Source organism: Crocodylus siamensis, chromosome 7 (assembly GCF_052110815.1).
Source record: "Crocodylus siamensis isolate JL-2025a chromosome 7, ASM5211081v1, whole genome shotgun sequence".
Taxonomy (NCBI): Eukaryota; Metazoa; Chordata; order Crocodylia; family Crocodylidae; genus Crocodylus; species Crocodylus siamensis.
In genome coordinates this window covers 39,746,556-39,771,368 of record NC_143401.1, presented here as the reverse complement: position 1 = coordinate 39,771,368, position 24,813 = coordinate 39,746,556, and the positions used below count along the sequence as shown (strand labels likewise).

At 43.4% G+C, this 24,813-nt stretch overlaps 1 protein-coding gene across 1 annotated transcript; it reads left to right on the top strand.

Annotated features, from left to right (window-relative positions):
* The first annotated feature begins 347 nt into the window (after positions 1-347).
* LRIT1 (leucine rich repeat, Ig-like and transmembrane domains 1) lies at positions 348-23,643 on the top strand. Its single transcript, XM_090058175.1, has 4 exons — positions 348-472; positions 3,057-3,523; positions 14,022-14,327; positions 22,357-23,643. Exons 1-4 carry the CDS (start codon positions 348-350, stop codon positions 23,346-23,348), a joined length of 1,890 nt encoding a protein of 629 aa, XP_089914301.1. The 3' UTR covers positions 23,349-23,643.
* The last annotated feature ends 1,170 nt before the right edge of the window (positions 23,644-24,813 follow it).

Below are 24,813 nucleotides of genomic sequence, written 5' to 3'. Positions count from 1 at the left end.
TAGTGATGTTGTCTCTGATACAGCTCACAAAAACACTATTTTTTTTCATGTGATAGCTACTGTATTTTTGTAGGAATCTGGGTTTGTTATGGCTCACTGAGGGGAGAACTGCACCATCAGTATGATTCCAGGAAGCAATAAGCACCTACATGAAAATAACTCAAGTCCCCATCCTTAATCCCCTGCCTATCCTTTTTTATCTGATGGATTCAATGAGGGCTGGAAGATCGCTGTGCGACTGGAAACGAAAGAGAGTTAACAAGATGCAACCAGTCCATGGATAAAACAACTGAGAAAAGCCTCCACATTGTCTAGTGTTCTAGTGTCCTTCACATGCACAGGTAACAATGTGGATCACTGTGGGCTGCTTGGTCTGCTGCTTAGCCTTTGGAGGGCTGCCTTTGGCTCACAGCTCTTGCCCTTCCCAATGTAGCTGCACTTTTCATAGTCTCAATGAAGCAACAAAGGAAAGGTATGTTGATACTCTGTTTTTTTAGCGTGGAAAATTTTCATGTTCACCTTAGGATGTGTGAAGAGGAAAACAGTGTTATTCTGTGACTGTTTGTTTGTTTGTTTGTTATTTTTCCAACCACTTTGCACTACTGCTTTATGTGCAGAAGGATTAGCTCCTGAGCACACTGTAATCTGGTTTCAGAGAAAGCATTCAATGATCTTCTGTACTAGCAGAGAAGCAATATAATTAACATCGGTAGAATAGCAAAAGATGAATAAAATGGAAAATGTGTATTTTAAGTTTATGGGCTGAAACTATGTCTTCAGATAGTTGTTCTGCTTCCAAGGACAAACCAGGTTTCTCTGTACTGTGGTTTCAAAACTGCATGTGCATTTGCCTTGTATTCCATTTGCTTTAGAATCCTTCAAATAGAGGTTTTATGAGAAGGAAACAGTCCCCAAATCAGAAGGAAATAAAAATGCATGTTCCATAAATTAAATATAAAGGCTGAGAATGATTTCAGTTAAAAAAAAATATACCGAAGACAAGGTTGGAAGTTCTTTAGTGCTGGAACGAATCACACTTACAAAGAGATTTTCCCTGAAGATGCACTACTTTTTCTGAAATATTGTCATGAAGCTGTGCTCTGATTCAACAGGAAATACGGCAAACTTCTATGAGGTACATTAACAAGAGAAAAGCTTATGAGACAAGGAGCAATTGGTGCCTTTCAAAATAAATAGTTCTTCTAGACAGAAGAAATTAAAACCTGCCATCTATATTTTGGACCCCAGAAAAAATGGGTCTGTTTTTGCCAGAACTTTTCAGGTCCAATAGAAATAAATGTTAGTGGCTCCTCAGTGATAAGTATACTGCTGAGAAGAATTATATGCAATTTATTGAGGATGCAGTAGAAATAGTGAGTTGTCCCCTAGATGCCATAGGTCCCAGTGGAATTCCCTTCTAAGGACTGGGAAAAATTATGTTACTTTGTGTGACAAGTAGGTTACACTGTCTAATGCTCACTTTAAGTGAGCAATGGTTTCTGTTTTTCTGTATAATAATTCTCCAGACAAAATGTGAGATTTCCCACTAATATTAGGGGATCAGATAGCAGAGTTGTAGGTTACTACTTGACAATATTGTCTAAAATTGCCATCAACAGCATAAATGCACATTAATATGCTCCTATTAATGAACACTCAGTGCCATTTACATTAAAAAAATCTGGGTTTTTTTGGAGGTTTTTGGGGGGTGGGAATTCTTTTTTCTTTAGTTGTTTTTTTTTTCCAAAACATCAACCTTCAATTAAGGAGACTTTCCAGAGCTATGTGCTATCTCATGAGTTATCCAGAAGCCATTTCAAGAAAACCACATGAAGCTTTCCATTTCTCAGGTTGCAGGGTTTGAGCACGCTTCTTTCATCAGAGATTTAATCTCTGGTAGGAAATACTGGAAGAAAGCAACTATACTGTGTGCTGAGTTAAAATTAGAAATTTACATGGACAATTGAAAACCTTTAAATTTGGGGAAACTTGACCAAGCAAAAGCAGTTTAGCTATTTTGTTTATTTGCACTGATAATATTCTTCTTCTAACCAAAAGTAATCTGGTTTTGTTAGTTTTATAATCTCTTTAAAGTATAACAAGGCTAGTATAACAAGGAGATGGTACTTGGATGATAATATTGTATTTCTCTTATAGTATCTTTTCTAGCATGTGAAATGGCACTGCTTATTAGACCCTGGCACTTTGTATAAATTAATGTTGTTGCTCATGTGAAGAAATTGCCCTTTTCCACTGCTGTTAGACAGAATAATGAGCATTTTAGAATGCATTTTCCCCATGGTATCGACAATCTCATGCACGCTTGTATGAGGTCTGAGTAAATACAAAATAAAGTCTTTGGAATTTGCCCTGTGCAGTTGAGAGATGGGAAAGAACAATTAAGTCCAGTTCCAGAGTTGCAATTTTACTCCTAAAAGTACATTTTCTGATGCTTTGATGCACCTAGTTGAGTGAATGTCTGGAGTACAGTGGCTTCAAGACCATTGCACATCCTAACAGATTTCACTCTAGTTCTAATTTCAAAGTGGGCTTTAATTTTTTTTCCTGTCTTCATTTTATGAATAGGAGATTCCATGCTGCATTTCCTGTTTGTTCCTCCCTCCCCTACTTCATTGAGACTTGCTTAATATTTGGCTCTCAGGTCAAATCCCTTGTGGCTCAAATGGTCATCGGTGTTATAATATGCACTGGCATGATCATTAGTGTAAAAACCTTGCAGTTACAACTTTCAGTAAGTGAATTAAAAATGAAAAGAAGAATGACTGTATGGAGCAGATTCATGCCAAATATTGACAAGTGCAACAAACTGAAGTCACTTATATCAAGTCTATATTTGACCTCATGCTCTTAAACTGCTTCACTTTTACAGGAGTGAGTGATTTATATATAGATCACTGGTTGATAGGAAAATAAAAAGGAAGAGTATGAAGGAAGAGGATGCAGGTACTAAGGATGCAGAAAATGAAGGCTGAAATAATGTAAAAAGTTTTCAAAATATAGGAAAAATAATTTTAGTATTTGTGTTTTCCAACTAGAACTGTGCTGTGCAATGACCCAGAAATGACAATCACACCTGTGAACATCCCAGGAGATACAATCAAACTTCGAATAGAGAAGACTGCCCTCAGGAGAGTGCCAGGGGAGGCTTTCCATTCTCTCCATAATCTGGAATTCCTCTGGATGCCCTATAATTCTTTGGCCAGCCTCAGTGTGATTACTTTTAAGGGTCTTCGTCAGTTACAAGAGCTAAGACTGGATGGGAATGATTTAAGTTCTTTCCCATGGGACTCTCTTGCAGACATGCCCCAGCTAAGGCTTCTGGACTTACATAATAATGAACTCACCTCAGTATCAGCGGAAGCAACTCATTACATAAAGAATATTACCTATCTGGATCTGTCTAGCAATAAACTGATGACTCTTCCTCAAGCTCTCATTTCAGCCTGGGCAAACCTCCAAGCAGTTCCTTACTTCCCCAATGACAACTCCAAGATCATTTTAGGTAAGAGAAATAAATAAGAATGGGGCAATATTAGAACTCCACTGACATATCACTATCAAATGTGAAGCATATAGTAATAGTAGCTTAAGATTTCTCCTTCACTCCAGGAAAAAAAAAATAATAATGGCAATTCATTGCTGATGTCTGTATGCCCCAGGCAGGGCAAAAGATGTCCTGCTGAAAGTAAGGATTGTTAAAGTTCTGAACATACTTTTTTTTAAGATTTCACCAATTCTGCTCCTTATTCAGCCAAACAAGTTACTGCTGGCAAAATAAAGCAGTCTTTCTTTCAGGAGGTAACACTGCTGATTCAGCAATAATTTAGTCTACTGTTGTGGCAGAGTTTACCGGCATGGAAATATAGAGCTATATAGAAAGATATGGTAGACTGTTTACCCTAGAGTAAAAGCTGGGTCTGCCATTATTGAGTGGGCCATAAAATGACTAGACTCCACCACCCTAACAGGGACTAGATATAATAATAATGACTGTTTCCTAGATACTTTGGACAGAAAGACATATTCTTCATGGTATTTTGAGCATACTCAGAATGAGGATGTAATGAGGTAATGAGGATGTAAACCTCTTGTTCAATGCAACCCAGGTTAGTTCAGTTAGTGACTCAGTAGTTGATATCTGATGTTTGTTTGATAGCCTATATCAAGAGTGCTCAGTAGGGCTGTATGAAGCTTCAGTTGCTGATTAGATTCGGAGGAGATTCAGCGGTTGAATCCTCAAATCCGAATTGAATTGGGAGACCCATTAAAAGGCCTGAATCAAATTTGAAGCCTCTGCATTGATTCAGAAAAGATTTGGAGAGATTTGGAGATTCAGATCAGCCGGGAGGCTGCAGGTTCTCCCATAGCTCCTCCATCTGTGCCTGCTTCTGCCCTGGCAGGGGAGCCATGGGAGAAGCCCCCATGGCTGCCCTGCCTTGTCCTATCCTCTGATCGGCCCCAGCTTCCCAGCATTTAAAAAAAAAAAAAAGAAAAAAAAAGCTCCATACTCACTGGCTGCAGTAGAATTGATTTGGGGCCTCTGAGGGCTAATGGCAGAACCCCTCCATGCAGCAGGGGTCAGCGAGGGACAGTGGGGATCACCCCCCCACCTGGCTCTTGTGTGGCAGCTGTGACATGGTGCGGATACAGTATGGCTCAGGAATATACTGTACGCTGGTGAGGCCCCAGGGAGCTGGGCCGGGGTTGCCCTACTGGAATTTCAGTGCCAGTCTGCTGGAGGATGTGGGCTTCAGGGAGGTCTTCTGAGAGTTCTGGCTGGCCTGGCGGGAGAGACAGGCAGCTTTCCCCTTGGCTCGGAGATGGTGGGATGTGGGGAAGGTGCGCACATCTGGCTTTTTTGCTGCAGCTACACTTGGGGGCATACCTGGCAGAGGGAGGCGGTCCGGGAGCACCTTCAGTGGGAAGTGCTGAAGCTGGAGAGGTGCCTGGCCACTGACCCAACCAACCCATCCCTCTGCAAAGAGTGTTGGCAGAGGTGGGATGAGCTTTGTGCTCTGGATGACCACTGTGCCTGCAGTGCATTTGTCCTTTTACGCATCCAGATCCTTCAGGAGATGGACCGTGGCTCCTGCTTCTTCTATGCCCTGGAGAGAAGCTGGGGTGGGGGGGCAAGAAGTACATCACCTACCTTCTAGTGGGTGATGGCACTCCCCTTACAGATCCAGGTGAGATATGCTGGTGTGCATGGGCCTTCTATGAAGAGCTCTTCTCCCTGGATCCAACTGATGCCAAAGCCTGTCAGACCCTGTGGGAGGGACTCCCACAGGTCAGTGTGGGTGACCAGAACTGGCTAGAGGCTCCTCTCGCTCTGGCTGAGTTTTTGGCTGCCCTCCACCTGATGCCTGGCAACAAGTTGTCAGGCATTGATGGGCTGACCATGGAGTTCTACTGGGCCTTCTGCGATGTCCTTGGCCCAGACTTTGCCACAGTCTGGGCTGAATCTGAGGGAAGTGGGGAACTCCCCCTATTGTGCCAGAGGGCTGTGCTGAACCTTCTGCTGAAGAAGGGGGATCCCCAAGACCTGAGGAACTGAAGTCTCATGTCCCTCCTCTGCATGAACTACAAGGTGGCAGCTAAGGCCATCCCTTGGCAACCTCCAGGCATCCAGGCATTGGACTCTGCAGCCTCCTTTGCCCAGGCCAACTGGGTCAAGAGCTTTGGCCTGATGGTGGGTGATGGGTGACAGGTGCACTCACTCCCACCCGTGCTCCATGGGATCTGCTGGAGCATGGGCTCACGGCTGTACTTGGGGGTCTACCTGTCCCCCATTACCCTCTCCCCACTGGAGAACTGGCACTGGCACTGGCTAGAGGCAAAGGTGGTGGAGTGGCTGCAGGCATGAGCAGGACTCCTGAGGTGTCTCTCCCTGCATGGGAGAGTGCTGGTGCTGAACCAGCTGGTTCTGTCCATGCACCGGCAGGCAGGGACCGCATCCAGGCAGACCTGAATAGCTTGGAGAAGTGGGCGGATCTGAACAGGATGCGGTTCAATAAGGACAAGTGCAGAGTGCTGCACCTGGGGAGAGGGAACCAGCATTATAGTTATAGGTTAGGGGCTGACCCTCTCAGCAGCACAGAGGCAGAGAGGGATCTTAGAGTCATGATTGACTCAAGGATGAATATGAGTTGCCAATACGATGAAGCAATAGGTAGAGCCAACCGCACCCTGTCATGCATCAACAGGGGCATTATTAACAGGTCCAGACAGGTCTTGCTTCCCCTCTATGCAGTGCTGGTCAGGCCACAGCTGGAGTACTGTGTCCAGTTCAGGGTGCTGCACTTCAAGAAGGATGTGGGGAACCTGGAGAGGGTCCAGAGGAGGGCCACTCATATGGTTGAGGGCCTCCCTGGACAGCCCTATGAGGAGAGGCTGAGGGACCTGAATCTCTTCAGTCTCCGCAAGAGGAGACTGAGGGGGGATCTTGTGGCTGCCTACAACCTTATCAGGGGCCAGCAGCAGGGACTCGGGGAAAGTCTGTTCAGCAGGGCCCCCCTTCGAGTCACCAGGAACAATGGCCACAAGCTGAGGGAGGATAGGTTTAAGTTAGCTACTAGGAAGAACTACTTCACTGTAAGGGTGGCCAGAGCCTGGAACAAGCTTCCCAGAGAGGTGGTGCTCTCACCTTCTCTGGAAATCTTCAATAGGAGACTGGATAGGCACCTGACTGGGGTCTTATGACCCCACACACCCCCAGTGCTCCTTCCTGCCCATGGCAGGGGGTCAGACTAGATAATCTGCCACCTCTACATGCTCGTGCACTGCACAATCCATCATGCCCTTCTGACTCATTGATTCTATGATTCTATGATACTATGAATAGGCAGGAGTGGGTGGACCCTGCTGCGCAGGTCCAGTGCATGGGTCTACCCACGACACGTGCTACCTGCTGGCTGGTCAAGGAAGTGAAATCTGCCCTATCTCCTGATGGCATTGCTTTTGTTGATGAGGTCCTGTGTGGTGGCAGCCCACCCCGCCCTGTATCCTCTAGCCCACCAGAGTTTGTTGTGGGGCTGTTGCCTCACCTGGCCTTGTGGTGCTCCCTACTTTGGCACCTGAGCCAGCTGGAGGACACCAATTTGGCCCGCTTTTCCACCGTCCATCACTGCCACCTCTACATGCTTGTGCACTGCACAATCCATCATGCCACACTCTCATCCCACCCAGACACCAAGTGACAGGACCTGCTCGGCGAGGGTGTAGCTAGGGCACCTCAGTGGCTGAGCCTGTACTCCACCCTCATGCCATGAGCCACTGGGGACCTCAGATGGTGGCTCCTGCATGGAGCCATTGCCACGGGCATATATGTGGCAAGCTTCACAGATGCCCATGTCTCCTGTCGCTTCTGTGGGCAGAGGAAGAGCCTAGCGCACATGACATTTGAGTGCACCAGGCTGCAGCCCCTCCACCTCCACTTCACCCTGCACCTTTTTATTTTTGGGCACCCCCTCCATGGCCCCACCAAGTCCTGGGACCTCCTGGTCAATCTCCTCCTGGCCCTGGCCAAGTGGGCCCTGTATGTGACCAGGAAAGAGGCTCTGACTGTGAAGGTGCCCAGGGACTGAAGGACCAGTTTCCTTTCACTTGTCCAAGCATGTTTCCTGGCAGAGCACCACTGGGTGGATTTCTTCATCTCCTTGGATGCCTTTGAGGACTGGTGGATGTGTCCCTGGGGGCTCTACTTGGTGTCCCCCTCAGGTGCACTTATTTTCATGTTTTGAGCCTTTGATACACACCATAGTCTTATCCTGTATTTTTCATTAGTTGTCCCAAGAATTTAGTTGTACCACTCATTCATTAGCCCCACATGGGGTTACTAGTTAGCCAGGTGGGCCTTAGAGCCTATGGTCTGAGTGTTATGAATAGACAGGAGCTTTTGAGGCCTGGCCAGTTGGTGCCTGGGCCTTGTGCCAGCTGGATGGCTGAAGCAACCATAATCTGGTGTGACCCCTGGACCCTCTACCCACTGCAGCAGACTGACAGTGGGGGCTGCTGCCTGGCTGTGGCTTTCTGCCACCTGTGACAGCATCTGCCCCCTTGGACCTGTAGCCCTATGGCTGCACCGCAGCCAGACCCAGACGGAGACGACACAACTGCCTGGGCTGTGGTATGGGCATTGCAGCAGAGCCTCCTGCAACTCTGGGCCAGCTGCCAGTGGGTTATGGCTGCACAGTTGCCCTTTGTTAGGCACTGTTGTTATGTCTTCTGGTGCCCCATATCTGCTATCTGGTCAGCTATTGCCTGGAAGTTGTGCCTGTTGCAATGGCCCATTTTGGACTGTCAAAGCATTTCTCCTGATCCCAAATGGCCAGGAATCCAGCCACCTCATTTGCCCTCCAGCTGGGTCCCCAGTGCTCATTCTGGACAGGCTTCTCTTATGGGTCCTGCCACTTGCCTCACCAGCAGAGATCCTGGTGTTCCCTGTTTAAAAATTGCAAATTCTCTGATAAAACCCCCACATTCTCTCATTAAAAGACTCCAAATCTGTGTTCTTCTGATTCAAATGGAAAGCCACTATATATAGAGAGAGCAGTTTGGCAACATTTCGTTGATATATATTATAATTTTAAAGCAATTTGGAAGCCTACCAGTGCCTCTATCACCATAGTAAAATGAATTCTAAATATCTATACACTTTGGCATTGGCTTTTGGGTTTTTTTTGTCATAGAAGAATCACAGGTGCCCCTGCCCCTTTCCTCACCAGGATATGGGGCACTAAGCAGAACTGGGATGTCAGTGCCCTGCCCATTCTCTTGCCCCTCACTCCCAACCCACAGCCCCTGCTGCCCCCCACTAGCTCCCTCCTGGCAGCAGCTTTGTTCTGGCACCAGTATAGGTGCAGCTCTCTCACTGGCTGCTTTGTGGCTGTGAACAGTGTCTGCCCTTGCTGTTCTTTTCCCTGTGCCTGTACCCAGGCCATAGAGATCCCCATGCTGTTCTTGGGAAGCCCTTGACTGGGGCTCAGGGGCTGGACAAGTCCGTTTCCTTCCAGGCCAGTCTTCCCCTGCACAGCCTGTTCTAGTGGAGCAGAGTGGGGATCTAAGCCTGGCTATGGTGGCCTCTCCTCCTGGCTACAGAGTGCTCCCTCATCCCCCATCCCGGAGCCCCATCCATCTCTCTCTCTCACACTCGCACATCTCTGCTGCTACCTCCATCTCTCCCCAGAGCCCATCACACCACCCAAGTGGTTTCTGGGACCAGGAGCACCACCCCGCTCGGCTGGGACCACTGGTCCCAGCACCAGTGTGGGCATGGACTGCAGTGTGGCAGTTGCCCCTGCAGTTGCAGCTCCCACCAGCAGGTCCCATCCTGTCTGGCAGCTGGGCATACAGGGTGTGAGATTTGTGAGGGTGAGGGAGTGGGAAGATGTGGGTGGGTGTGGGTGTATGTGTGTGTTGGAAGGTTTGTGGGGGGCGTTGGGAGGGTTTGTGGGTAGATGTAGGCATGAGTGTAAAGTTTATGGGGGAGAGGTGTGGGGCCTTTGCAAGGGTTTGTGGGTATGGGGTTTGTGGATGGATTGTGGGGGGGTTTGTGGTTGTGGGGTTTGTGGTTGTGGGGTTTGTGAGTTTGTGGGTTGTGTGTATGGGAGGACTGTGTGGGGGTGAGGGGAACTGTGTTGGCTTGCAGGGACTATGTGGAAGGGGTGGGTCCCCTGCTCACCCTCTCTGCATGGTGCACAGCCCCACCCTCCAGCAGTAGCCAGCAGCAGGCCATCAGGGCACTTGTGGTTTGCTGCTGGCAGATCCCCATGATGGCATATGGGCTCTCAGGGACTGAGACTCAGGGACTCCATGTAGCATGTGGAGCTAGCCTGGCCCACTGGTGTGTGGCTTCAGGCAGGACCAGGCTGGCTCCTGCTGCTACCTGGTGTTCCTGGCACTGTACGCAGGAGCCACATGCCATTGGGCTGGACCAGGTCCTAGCTCCTGGTGTGCTGAGACAACTGCATAGAGGCAGGAACTGGCTTGGCTGTGCGTGGCTCCTGCATGCAGTGCCGGGAGTCCCCTCCCCATTGCAGCAGCATGTGTAGACTGTAACTGGGGCTGGCTGGGGCATGAGGGTGCTATATTGTGGAGGCTGCCTGCTGCCTAGCCCCACACTGTAGCACTCTTGTGCTCCAGCCAGCTCCTTCACTGCCTGATGCCACCACTCAGAGCCCAGTGCTGATGTCCCCACCCGACTCCCTCCCAGCCTGGTGCTGCTCTGCCCTTGCTAAAATTGATGCAGTCCTGGGCTCATGTGAAAATGCTGCACCTAGGAAGCAGCTGATTTTGGTGCAGACTGTACTGTAGTTTATTTAGGCACATTAATAATACATGTAGATGTGCCCAGTCTAGCTAAAAATCCCATCAAAGAGGATGAGTTACTCTTATTATCTGAGACGGTTGTCTGAGGAAACAGACATTGCTAATATAACTAAAGTTACACTTAAAAGAAACCAGAATATTTTTTTAAAGAAACAAATTGCATATTTTTAGTTTTATTAGCTAATAGCAGTTAATATTTGGTTAGCAGAAAGAAAGGAAGAATGAAATGAGCATCTCCTCTGTGCATGTTGCAAGGTGCTAATTCTCAACAGAGGACACACCTTAGGTATTGCATGATTTACACCAGGGCAGTCCAACTTCAGTGTGGCTGGGGCTGTACCTGGTCATGAGTACATTGTGCGGGCCACATGCTGTGGGGGGCCACAGATTGCAGGGGATCCCAGGACCGCTATTACAAGCAGCCCTCCTCCCCCACTGTGCAAGCAGAGCAAACCTCCCCTCCTTGCCCTGAGAGCAGCACAAGCCTACCATCCTCAGTACCATGGGAGCTGCTGCTCCTCACCCCTCCTGCTACCACTGCATGAGCAGCGTGAGCTACCACCTGACCCTCTCTGCTGGTGCTACCATGCAGGCAGCAAACCCTCCCCTCACCATGTAGGGAACAATCCTACTGGGTTCTCTTTCACTGTAATGCCCTGTCCCAGGGACTCTGGCTTCCATCACAGCAGCAAGAGCAATGAGGGGAGTGGCAGCTCGGTGGGAGCTGGCTTTAATCCTTCCTGAATCAGATGTGGCCATTGGTCTGCCAGTTGGACAGCCCTGAATTATATGATCTTATTCATGTTGCAATGATGGGATGTTGAATGTAACAATTTGTGATGTGAATTTCTTTTTGTAGAGAGCCAAGTTACATGTAGAAATTTACTTCATTGTTATACTATTTGATCAGAACAAGACTCCAGTGTTCTTGCTTTGGCTGACTTATAAGTGCCAGCATAGCCACTCACACAGTTTGCCTGACCTGGGGACCTTAAGGAATGAATGCATGGAAATGTATGTGAGGGTAATGTAGTACATAAAACAATATGCAGGCTGCTTCCTTGACCCTAAAGGCTTGACCCAGGATGGCATTCAGTAGATATACATTTACCATTCTAGTGTAGTAAATCCATGGCTTATAGAGCAGTTGGGGAGAGAGAGACACACACACAGTTATACACTTAGTTTTCTCCTGCACTGTGCTTTTTCACACTAAAACATAATATATGAATAGGAGAGATTTAATTATACCCTTTAAATCATAAGGCAGATAATTCTGAATGATCTCAAAAGCCTGCTTTTATTATAATAAGAGTAGCATTGGAATTAACTTAGCACTTGCTCATTGCCATTTGTTTTTAGTTTTGTGATGCCTTTTGGGCAATACCTGAATGTGGCTCATCAGGTAGGTCTTGAGGAATATTTGTAATAGGGAAGTGGATCATCAGTGGCTACCATGGGTTGTATATCACACAAAGACAGCATAAGCTGTCTTTATCACCTTCAGGGATAAGTTTCAGAGAGAACTGGGTAGCAATAAAGTCATTAGTAGCAGTATCATAACTAGGGATGGGTAAGGGGGGGCAACTGATAATCAGAAAACATTTTTTGTGGGCTTGTCAAGGTTGTCCATGGGTGAGCAAGGACAAGTCCAAGATTTAATGTAAAAGTATAATACAACAATGGTACCATCAGTTATTTAATCCATAGTGATTTGAACACAGTACCTGAAATTAAAATCACTTCGTTCACCAGCGCATCCAGAATAGTTAACTACATTACCTAGTATAAGAGTCCAGAAAAATATATTTAACACAAGTATTTGGAGTAGCTTGCTTACTTGAAAAAATATCAGGAAAGCAATGCTTTATGTATTGTGACTGCTGCTTGACTTGAAGATTAGATGACAGGCTCACCTGCTTTTCAGCTGTACCTGTATGATTATACACCCACTATTTTATATGCCAAGCTCAAGCATTTGAAAGCAAAGTAATGAACAGTGAAGTGCTTTAGAAATCTAATATTGCCTAAATTATGAAGAAATACTTTACTTTATTCTGGTATAAAGGAATACATAATTTGTCACAACTGAACAATATTAACTCTCGTTCATTGTTATACATTATTCTGATTTTGATTTTTATGTCAATATTTTATTTTAAGGGATTTAAAAAATCCATTCATTCTTCACATTTTTGGGTGAAAAATGATGTTTTTGGGTGGAAAGACACATAAAAAATGTAGACATTTGTAAAACTGAGCAAAGGAATTAAATTCACATTTCTTTAATCTTATTTAATGGGATAATTAAAAAAAATATTTGCCTATAAGGTTAAGAATCAGACAATATGAAAGCATAAATATCTTTGTGTTTTAGTTATAGGAGAGTTTACAACCTTACAACTGAAATCTGATTCCATTAACTACTGAATGGCTGTTAACTTTCCCCAATAAACTATATGTACCTAGCACCCTTGTCCTACAGTTCCTAAAACAAAAGACTTCAGCTGGTTGATTAAAAGGCAGGTATCTGTGATTTTAAAAGGGATCCTATGTTCTTTCTAACACAGAGTTAGCCAGGTAAAGGGAAAATGTTCAGACATTTATATAATGCTTCACTCTGCTTCTGTTGAAGTAAATGATAAAAATACTTCATTGATAGTAGTAGAGCAGGACTACTGCATAACTCCATTTGAAATAAATGGGGAAGTAGATGGTCTCAAGCATTTGAAAGATATTTTTGATTCGACTATATTTCTCTAATATAACTAGGCCACAGATTTCCAAAGAAATTAATTAAGTGGAAATTTTTAGTAAAAACTCAACTAAAAAACTATATTTTCTAGAAGGAGACAAAGGCTCTCTCTCAATGGCTTCTGCAGCAAGGCTGGGTGTGCTGCTCAAAAATCATAGACATCTTTGCTTGTGTCTGAGCCTGCAAATTATGCAGCATATATGGCACAGGAGCAGGTCTGAGGGCTCAGAACAGCCCTTAGCATGTTCTGTAGCACAGCACTCAAGCATTCCAGACAAGCAGAGCTGGGGAACATTTGCTTAGGGTTGCCATGAGCTATGTACAATGAAGCCCATTAGTGGGATTGGTTGCACATAGTTGTTGAATTTGGGTGGGCTTGTTTCTTACCGACAGTGTCCTCTGGAGGCCTTATAGACACAGCCAAAGGCACTTTTGGCAGAAGTCAAATTTCAAATAAAACAGGTGGATGAATTCTTTTCAAGCTTTGCAGGAGCACTTTTCTCTGTTTTCAAAGGGAAGTAGCAATTTGCAGGCCAATTTTGTTTTCTTTCCAAGTCAAAAATATAGAACTGCAATCTTAACTATGGAGAGTCTAATGTTTTCTTGTTATAATCTTATAATCATACTTTATACTTATTTAGTGCTTTTTCTTCACAGATCTCAAAATGCTTTATTAGAGAATTGTTGTTTCCATTTTAAAGGGAAAATAGCCATAGTTCATAGCTACACTACAAAAATTTGATGGTGAGGATTAGAAGTCAGGTTATAGTCCATCCACAAGACTACAAATTAAGCTAGTATGTGGTAGAATATGAGCCCATCACCATTTATTCAACTTTTCTAAAGAACAAAAGCAAAAGGTAGCAATGGAATGGTTAGTAGCAGAGTGGCAAATAACTGTAATGGTTTGTCTTCACAGGCTTACAAGACAATCCTTGGGTGTGCGATTGCAGTTTGTATGAAATGGTCCATTTCATAAATTTCCAATCTCCTAACATAGCATTTATAGAAGCAAAACTGAAGTGCTTCACCCCCCGGAGTCTTGCTGGAGTTTTCTTCAGTGAAGTTGAACTAAGAAAATGTCAAAGTCCTGTTGTACATACATCTGTTGCCAAAGTAAAGACCATATTGGGCAGCACTGTGCTTCTGCGATGTGGTACTACTGGAGTACCCATTCCTGAACTCAGCTGGAGAAGAGCTGATGGTAATCGGCTTAATGGCACAGGTAAGTTTGGCTTTATACTGCATCATGTGACTAGAGTCTAGGCTTGTATTTTTCTGTGGTTTATGAAGCAAATGTCAGTTTTTCACCCTTCCAAATAAGTAAAAATACTGTTTACATCTTTGCTGAATAAGGAAACAGGACAAAAGAAAACAAGAGTTAACATTATACCTCTCCACAGTATTGATCTAATTTTGAATGAATACCCACACATCAATGTGATATAAGGATGTTAATAAAGGTATCACGAAATAGGTTACTTTTTCTCTGTTCCCTAATAATTATATTGTAGCAATAATTTTCTTTCCCATCTCTGAAAGTATTTCTTTGTGGTTGCACATCTGTCTATCATACAAGAATGAAGAATATGCAGCTGAAACAACAGGCATTTTAAAATTAGTTTTAAAGATATATTTAAGAGTCTTCCCATCTTACGGGATGCCAGAGGTCCCTAATGATGCTTTTGCAGGATTGACCTAGCATTTAAATGGCTAGTTAATCTTTCTATCAAGGTTTTGATTGATATAAATTCAACCAGGATCAAATTTGCAGATAGAAGATAAAAAGTGCTAGAAATAACCTTAGTATACTAATGGAACTAATATTAAGCTCACACAAAAGTCAGTAAAAGATAATGAAAACATCTTCTATATTTCAGGTTACAAACTTAGTCCTAAGATAATTTCATAGAGTTTTGCCCTCAAATTTAAGTTGTCTTTGAATTCAGGATGGGCAAAAACTAGGTTTTTAATATTATAAGGGAATCTGCATTTTTGCATTTTTTTCAATTCCAAAATTGAATGAAAAGAGCAACATTTTGAAAATTTCTGAAAAATAAGAACTGCCATTTACTGGGTTAGACCATATTTCCATCTTGTCTAATATCCTGTGTCACACAGTGTGAGAGAGTGGACAGGGCATTTTGATAATACAAATTAAAAACAAAGTTCCTGGACAACTGAAAAGTTTCTAGGTAAAGTTGAATATTTTTTTTCCGATTTAAAATGATCTCTTCATATTATGTAATATAAAATTGAGAAAATTTGGGGAAAAAGTCATTTCAAAATAGAAATGTTCCATTCTGAACCACTAGAAATCTTTGCTGTATCCCTGGCTAAAGAGCTTTATTTCTCCAATTTAACTGAATCATATACCAGCAATTCCAGCCACCTTTTTGCTACCCTTGGCTGCTGGAAAATGCTAATATAGTTACGCCATTATGTCCTAACAAATTTTATCCCAGATCCCAAATTGCATGTCTAGCCCTGCATTGCATGGGGCTGCAAAGCAAGGCTTTTAAAAGTGCCAGGGCATAGCAACACTGTAAAAGTGCTGACCTGCGGAGAGCTCGTTGGATCTCTATGCCTGGGCACCTTTAATAATCCTGATGTAAAGCCCATGATGCTGGACTTTTTAGTGCAGGTTTGAAGGTCCTGACATGTGATGGGATCTGACAAATTTTATCCTACGTCCCATGTCTGGCATGTCAGTATGCACAGTTCTTAGGATCCAGGATAACATTCATCAGGTACCAATCATGAGACTAAATTGATGTCTGCCAACAGCCTAATCTGACTTCCTTCTCCCTCATCTACCCATCTTCACATTTTTTTCTATGCAAGATCTCACCAATTCCTTTTGAGAAAAAAATGACAGCATTCAATATAACCCTTTCCTTTTGTTTGCCTTCCTTTACTTTCCTTTTGTCTTGCCACAGATATAGATGTTTCTTGTGGGCTTTCCTGTTGTAACTTCTTCACTTGTTTCAGAGTTTCCATCCTATCCTATCTCCACATCTTCCTCATGTCCACTCTCATTCTTACTCTCAGTTGCTTTCCTGAACTTCTCACTTCCCTTTGGGTTTCTCCACTAACTCATTGAATGCTTTATCTGTAAGCATTGTCTGGTGTCCCTTTTGTCCTATTCTATCTTAGACTGTCTCCAATCCAGGTATGCCCCTTGCTCTCAGTTGCAACAATTCTTGCCAAAATTTCTAATGAACATTTCCTAGTCAAATCTTGGAACCAGTAATCTAGCCTCATCCTGTTTGACTTGACATCATCTTCAGTTCAGTAAACCTTGCCTTCCTTAAAGCAGTGATTCTCAGTCTGGGTGAGAGGGCCCCCAGGGGTACTATGTGATACTTCTAAGGGTGTTGCACAATATTAGCATTGTTGCACTTAATTCATGAGGTAAACCCAGAGCTTTCAAATAGTGTCAAGAACATTTTGGTCTTTCTGAGTTCTTTGCAGCAGAAAAATTAGCTCTATTATTTTTTCATTGTCAAAAACCAAGCAAAAATTAAGAGCTGGCATTTTCTGAGAGGTGCCTTGAGTCTAGTAAGGGGTGCCCTGAGTCTAAACAGGATGAGAACCATGGTCTTAGAATCTTTTTTTCCATGGGCTTCTATAACACTCTTCTCTCTATCTCAATTCCTCTCTCTCTCTACTTGTTCCTTCTACTTTTCCTTCATTCAGAAGCTCCTCCTCATCCATCTGACAAAATCCATTCTTCTACACTTGTATCCTTTCATCAAGCTGCTGCAAAGATCATTTTTGTAGTCCATCTCTTTTTAGTCAAACCTTTTTCTTTCTTGCATGAAATGCTGTATTAGGCCTTAATAGTCTACTATAGGGACAGGCAATTATTGTGGGTGTAGGGCCGCTTACCGAGTTTTGGCAAGCTGTCAAGGGCTGCATTGGTAGCCCTGCCCTTTGATAGATGCCCTGCACCTGGTTGTCATCTTGTGACCAGAAGTCCTTCCCCCTAACCCCTGACCTTAGCCACCAGAAGTCCCTCCCCTTGCCCCCTGAAGTACTCCTTTCAGCAAGGGTTTTGGTCTTTCAGAACTGGAAAAATACCAAATTATATTCTAAAGAAGTGAACATCTACAGCATTCATTAATTTGGTTTAAAAAAAAAATGTCATGGTTTACATGTGTTTGTGTAGTGTACATAGAGGTGATTGCACAATAGCTTAAAATGAAGTCTTACTTTTGTATATTGTGGGGGATGCGTATAGGTTTGTGGAGGGGGCTGTAGGTATGTGGGTATGTGGGTGTGGATATGCGGGGTATAGGTGGGTATGGGGTTTGTGGGGGAAATGTGTGCCTGGGGTGTGTGAGGGGATGTGATGGGTCTGTGTGTGTGGCAGTGTGAGGGGGGCGTGGGTGCATGTTTATGCTTGGGTGCATGTGTGGGACTCAGCCTATGAACACACACACACACTCTACCCCTGCCTACACACACACACCCCCGTCCCTGCCTGCCCCCCCACACTGTCCCTGCCTGTACATACATGCACACAAACTCACACGAGTCCCTGCCTAAACACACACACACACACACTGTCCCTGCCTGCGTGCGCGTGCACCCACACACACCCACACACACACACACACACGAGTCCCTGCCTACACACACACACTGTCCCTGCCTGCAGACACACACACACACACACACACACTGTCCCTGCCTGTACATGTACACACACACACACACACGAGTCCCTGCCTACACACACACACTGTCCCTGCCTGCAGACACACACACACACACACACACACACACACACACAGAGTGTCTCTGCCTGCTCTCCCTGTCACTGTCCCTGCCTACCCCCCTACACCATCCCTTCCTGTACGTGTACACACACACGCACACACACACGCACACAGTCCCTGCTTGCCCCCCACTTCCCCTGCTTGTACACACACACATACTGTCCCTGCCTGCCCCCACACACTGTCCCTGCCTGTATGTACATACACACACACACACTGTCCCTGCCTGCCCATATACTCAAACACACCCACACACAGAGTCCCTGCCTGCCCCCCACACTGTCCCTGCCTGCACACACACACACGCACGTGCGCAAACACACACACACACACACACACACGTACCGGTGTGGCCCCATGCTCCTTGGTCTGGTGATACACCCATGTGGTGCTGGAGCAAGGCAGGGGCAGGAAGACAGTGAAATGGCTGGGGGTGGGCAGGGCTAGTCTGTTCAGTCCTGCTGAGGCTCCCCCTAGGTCCTTTTGCCCCTGGTTCTTGTCAGCTTTGACAGGCAGTCGGGGCAGATAAATATTAGTTTTCTAAATTTTGTAGGATTGCCGTGGACCGGGTAGAATGGCTTGGCAGGCTGGATGCAGTTCCGGGCTGTATTTTGCCTGCCTCTGGTCTACTTCCTCCCCATCTATCATTTCTCATTCAGTACCAGGATGTTGATTTCCACTTCCAACTGGCTCTTGATAACAGCCATAATAAATCACATGTTAAATATTCAAACAAGTAGCTTTCTGCTTTCTTCCATGCTTTACACTTAGGTGCATACAACCATTTCATTGTTCTTTTTCAAAATCTTCCTCAAAACACTGCTTTACTGTGGTGCTTACAAAACCTTCATAAAGGGTAGAGTGCTGGTATACTAAGACCAGTGCTCATTCTGCTCACATATTTTTTCATGGCCTCCTTGTACTGCCCCTGTTGTTTTATTCATATAAATAGATGGTAAACTATGAAGGACAGGGAAAATTTTTTATTCTGTGATTGTACAGTATGTAGCACAGTGGGATCCTAACCTGAGAGAGAGACAACATGGCTTTGTAGTGGGTAGATCTTGTCCAACCAACCCGATCTTCTTTATGACCAGGTGATGTATCACCTGGACAAAGGAGAAGAGGTGGATATCATATTCTTGTATTTCAAGAAAGCCTTTGACCTGGTGTCCTATGATAGCCTCATGGAAAAATTGGGGAGTTGCAGCTTAGACAATTTCACTGTCCGATGGCTGTGGAACTGGCTCCGTGGATGGACCCAGAGAATGATAGCTGATAGAACCAAATCAACTTGGCATACTGTAACCAGTGGCTTCCCTGAGGGCTCCGTTCTTGGACCTGTACTCTTCAGTGTGTTTATAAATATTCTGGACTGAGGTGTTACAAAAAGACTGGCTAAGTATGCTGATGACACCAAATTATGGGGAAGTGCAGCCACCTCAGAGGATAGGCTGGCAATCCAGGCTGACCTCAACACGTTTATAAGGTGGGTGGATCAATACCTGATGGCATTCAATGCCAAGACATGAAAGGTGCTCCACCTTGGAAGAAAGAACCCACACCATACTTATAGGCTCAGCAGTGCTACGCTCACTAGCACTGCATCTGAAAAAGACTTTGGGGTTAAGATAGACCTCAAGATGAACATGAGCCACCAATGCAATGCCACAGCCAGCAAAGCAAACAAAACTCTGACCTGCATCTTCCAATGAATCTCAAACAAGACCCTGGAAGTCATCCTCTGACTTTACTTGGCCTTGGTGGGACCACAGCTGGAATACTGTGCCCAGTTCTGGGCTCCACAATTCAGAAAGGATGTGGAGAAGCTCAAGAGAATCCAGAGGAGAACCACACAAATTATTAGAGGACAAGAGGGCTGGCCTTATGAGGAGAGGCATGGCACTCTTCAGCCTGGAGAAGTGTAGGCTCAGAGGTGACTTGGTGGCAGCCTGTAAGTATATAAGGGGTGTGAACAGGGAACTGGGAGAACATCTGTTCATCAGAGCACCCCATGGGAAAACTAGGTCCAACAGTCACAAACTCTTGGAAGACCATTTTAGGTTGGACATAGGGAAAAGCTGCTTTACTGTCCAAGTCCCTGGAATAAATTCCCCCCAGAGGTGGTGCAGGCACATACTCTGGATTTCTTTAAGAAACACTTGGATGCCTATCTTGCTGGGATCATTTGACCCCTGCTGACTGCCCTGCCCTTTTGGCATGGAGCTGGACTTGATGATCTTGCAAGGTCCCATCCAGCCCTAATGTCTATGAAATCTATGAAACAGTAAAAGCTCCTAAGTGCTTCAGTACAAATATTAAGACTTATGCATTTCTGTGGAAAGTTTCAATGAACTAGTGTGTTCTGATGGCAAAATGGTAATTCAGAAAAATTCTGAGTAGCCCTGTTATTCGTTAGATTGGAATAGGGGTGGGGGCGCTGTATCCTTCACGATATTCATTAAGGAGGAAGACAGAACAGATGCATATGTTTTTGTGAATAGTTCATATCATCAGATGATTGCTAATATCTGATGAAGTGTTGTCTTGCTCATCTCTGATTCAGTTAGTCTATAAGGCAATCCATACCACACTTTCTGCCTGACTTCAGACTAACACAACTAACTTCCTCTCCTCATTATATAGTGACAGAATTGCTGGATCTATTTAATACATAGGTTGTTATAAAGAGCAACAAAACATACTCACTTGACATATGGGTCAGCACACAACTTGCAGAACTTAAGATTCAAGGCATAATCTTTGCCCCACTCAAGTCACTGGTGCAATTTACTATCGACTTCAAGAATGCCCAAAGGGTTCAATTTTAGGACAACTCTAAGTTACTTTCCCATTGGGCCATCCTGTTTCCTTATAAGATTGAACAAAATAAGTGTATAAGTGCTTTAGGACCCTTAAAGTGTTACCCGATTTCTTAATACAATGTAAGAAATACAAGGGAACAGATATATTCCATTTCTTAATACAACAAGGGAACAGATATATGTTTTTTTTTCACAGGTGTAGAACCACATATAATAAGACTTCTTTTTGGTGATCTTCACAGGTCATTGCTCTGTTGTGCATGATATACAGGGTTTAGTGGAGCAACTACTACTAATGATAATGTTAACACATCATGCTGAAAACATACCTCCTACATTAAAGAAATAACAAAACACAAAGAAGAGCATGCAGTCCAGAAAGTTCAGCTACAGTCAAGATTGATATATCTTCTGCCCCATTAAGCATAGGTTTGCTACTTGTCAGTGGGCACTTGGCTGAAAAAATAGACTGCATCTCAGTGGTGGCATCTTCTTTGCCACCACAACATTTTGATAGCTTGAATATTTTTTTCCTGAATGGGAAAAAAAAAAGAACTAATTCTAGATGTTATAATGAGATTGAATTGCTACAGAAAGACTGGAAATGTCTTTTACTCAACATCCCTACTCAGTACATACCTAAACAAAACCATTTTCTGCTTTATGGTTGATTTGATTTTCATCATGAAGTTTCCTGGTCTAAAAAGCTAGGCTTAATTCCATTGGACTTTGAGAAAGTTTGGAACCCAATTTTAACTTTGTAGCTTAGATTCATTTCTATTTTAAATTAAAGTCTCTTTCAGAAGAGACAAATGTGGATAAGAGAGATTGCTAGTGCTTTGATTTCCATATTTGTGCCAAAAAAATAATATTTTTTTCCTGGTTAGTCCCAAACCTAACTGTACTTGAGGCTTTCATTTCTTGTTGTACAACTGTAAGTTGATAGGGAGAAAAGGGGATGAAAAGGGGATGGTATGTAGTAGAGCAAGAAAATCAAAGATCAGTTGGGTGTACATGACTGGATGATTTCATCTAATTTTTGTAAGGTGTTCAGATTTCTCAGTTTTTAATATGGTATAATTACTTACCTTAATTCTATAGCAATGGAATATTATTTCCCAGCTACTTGCCTCTGTGTATTTAATTTAGATGGGATCCATAAATGTGTTATGAGTATATTTTCCAGTATTTTCTTTCATGTAAATCAGAAGTAAAAAGTATATTTACTCTTCCAGACACACCTCAGTCCACTCCTCTGACATCATATCCTTATTGTATTTTGCATATGCAAGTTATTTTTTCCTTGAAGATTGAACTATGTCCTTTATCATGGTTTTGAACTGTAACCCTAATCAGATTTTGATAATATGAAATACTAATATTAAACACTACCCAGAAGCCTTTTTTCTTTGATAAAGAAGGAAAAAAAACTGTTCATATTTTTTGCAGGAGTATGTAAGGATGAGCTAGCTTAAAGTGACCAACTTCAAGGTCACTTTAATAGTTAATGTCCTTTCAATAAATGTATTTTGATTTCATAGTCTTTGTGGTGACATTAAAATGATCACTATGGTGTATATATAAAAATTCTGAAAGTATTATCTTTGTATTTTACATTATATCCTTGTTTTTTTGCTTCTTTTAGTGCATCAGGAAATGTCTAGCGATGGAATGAGTTGGTCTATCCTGGGCTTACCTGTAGTCTCTTATCTTGATTCTGGAGAGTACATTTGTAAAGCAAAGAACTTCCTAGGGGCAACAGAAGCCTTTATATCCCTCATTATCACTGATTCTGAAGACACAGATGATCCTAATGCTAACTCTAAAGGAGTCTGGAATGGAAAGGTGAGCAGTATGGAAGCAGCTGCTTACAATGACAAACTGATGGCTAGGTATGTTATCACAACCTCAACTTCGCCTACACAGAGTGCCAGATCAGGTACAGAAGAGAATCTTGGGCTCCAGAATATAGTTAGTGAGCAGAATAACAACCGAAGAAACCTTTTATCAAGTCCACCCACTGGTCAAAAGGAGCCAGAACGTATGGTAAGGTCTGTTAGAGTGATAGGGGACACAGATCAAAGTATCTCATTGGCTTGGAAAGCCCCTCTGGCAAAGAACACAACTGAATTCAGTGTTCTTTATGCCATTTTTGGAGAAAGAGACATGCGTAGAATCAATGTGGAGCCAGGTAAGATGAAGATCACCATTAATGGGCTGTTGCCAAAGACCAAATACATAGTGTGTGTCTGCATGAAAGGACTGATCCCTAGGAAAGAGCAATGCACCATATTTTCCACAGATGAAGTTGCCAGTGCTGGTGGAACCCAAAAACTCATTAATGTGGTGGTGATTAGTGTGGCCTGCGTCATAGCTGTTCCTCTGACTTTAGTGGTTTGCTGTGGGGCACTGAAAAGGCGCTGCAAAAAATGCTTAGTGCGGAAACCCAAGGAAATCCAGGACTCCTATGTCACATTTGAAAGCCTCTCTTCAGGAGCGAAAACAAAAGGAACAGAAGGAGAATACTTGACTAGACATACCGCAGATGAATCTAACAGGCTGCTATCTGCACGATCCAGTGTGGATTCAGAGGCAATACCAAAGATGGAGGGGCAACCCAATGAGTACTTCTGTTAATATTAGCTAGGTTAGTCACTGCCACATTAGGCAGAGACAGAGACACACAGAAGGGTATATATGATTTTACTCTGCAGATCACACCAGTACATAATGTTGGCAGGTATTGTGTTAATTCTAATGTTACCCAACATGTTCAGAAAAATAAAATGTGAAGAGATTGACTATATATCCAGCTTTGCTGGGACATTTTGTTAGAACTTTTTGGTTATGATAACATTGAATCTGATAAGAAAAGCCCCAAAGATGTCTGTGATAATTCCTAAATTTGTTGCTGTTCCTTGTACAAAATGAACTCTACTCATTGAATATGAAACCATCCCAATATGTTGCTGTTTAACACCTGGTTTGTCATATGCTACACATTTTAATATGAGATACTTTGAATTCCTTTAAGATGACAAGTGATGAAGTTTTTTCTAATAATACTAGATATGTAACTGCAAAGGTTTGGGAGATTCCTGGATTCATGTGTTATTCCCAACACGATTAAAGGCTTATGTGAAAATATGCAACTTGTTGCTCAGTAACTCATTATATGCAGACATGCAGCTATGTATCTAATACAACAAACATGATTTATTCTGATGTTCATGGCCTGATCTGAGGAAAATTTGAAAAGAGCAGAATCAAGAGAAAAGACATATATACCTAAGGACTTTTTGAAATGGTCTTGTGATTCCGTTTTGGCCCTCACCCTGCTATGGCTTGAATGATGCCAATTGTGATTTACAATAATAGTTGTGTGGCACTGATCTTTAAGCACTATGCATGGCTCTCATTTTCAAACACTTCTGTAGTTAGTATTGTTTGTGTATTAAAGCAGCTGTGCTAATTGACATCATGCCAGATTTTCTACATTTTTAGAATTTAGAAATATGTTAAGTGTGGGTGCAAAATATGGTTGTATTTATTTCAGATCTATTTGGAAATCTCTCAGAGTACCAGCTTCAACACACAACTAATTCTCCACTGATGATGCTAAGAGAGGAAGCAATGTAGACAGCTTAGTCAGATAATTGTATTTTGTCTCTGTGTTATTTAGTTATGCTCTGAGTAGGGCTAGATGGACATACCATTAAGATTTCTCATTGGCTAATCAACATTGATGATCCCACTATCCATTCCACACTAGTGGAGCTACCCCAGTGGTAATGTAATGATAAGAAATTTCTTAACACATGGAGTGGCCATGGACCTTATTTCCTCTCAGGGAATTTCAAGTATTTTACTAGTCTTAATGTAAGTGGAGAGGTTCCAGGAGCTTGGGAAAGACATTCCAAATCTCTCTAAACTTAATTTTATATCCAGGATAAACTAATCATCAACTAGACCCTTATAAACCTAAACACATTTGGATTCCAATGCTCATCTTGAAACAGAATCCCTCTTACCTTTTAGGGACAGCTATGAAATGCATTCTGCCAAATGGTGTAGAAGGTGGCTTCAGGCAGGTTGTAATGTA

What these genes read in the sequence shown, in the direction of transcription:
- LRIT1 (XM_090058175.1), top strand. Translation starts at nt 348, where the DNA reads ATGTGGATCACTGTGGGCTGCTTGGTCTGCTGCTTAGCCTTTGGAGGG. An exon ending in AATGAAGCAACAAAGGAAAG is followed by an intron (nt 473 to 3,056) that starts GTATGTTGATAC and finishes TTTTCCAACTAG; the next exon opens with AACTGTGCTGTGCAATGACC. An exon ending in TAATCGGCTTAATGGCACAG is followed by an intron (nt 14,328 to 22,356) that starts GTAAGTTTGGCT and finishes TGCTTCTTTTAG; the next exon opens with TGCATCAGGAAATGTCTAGC.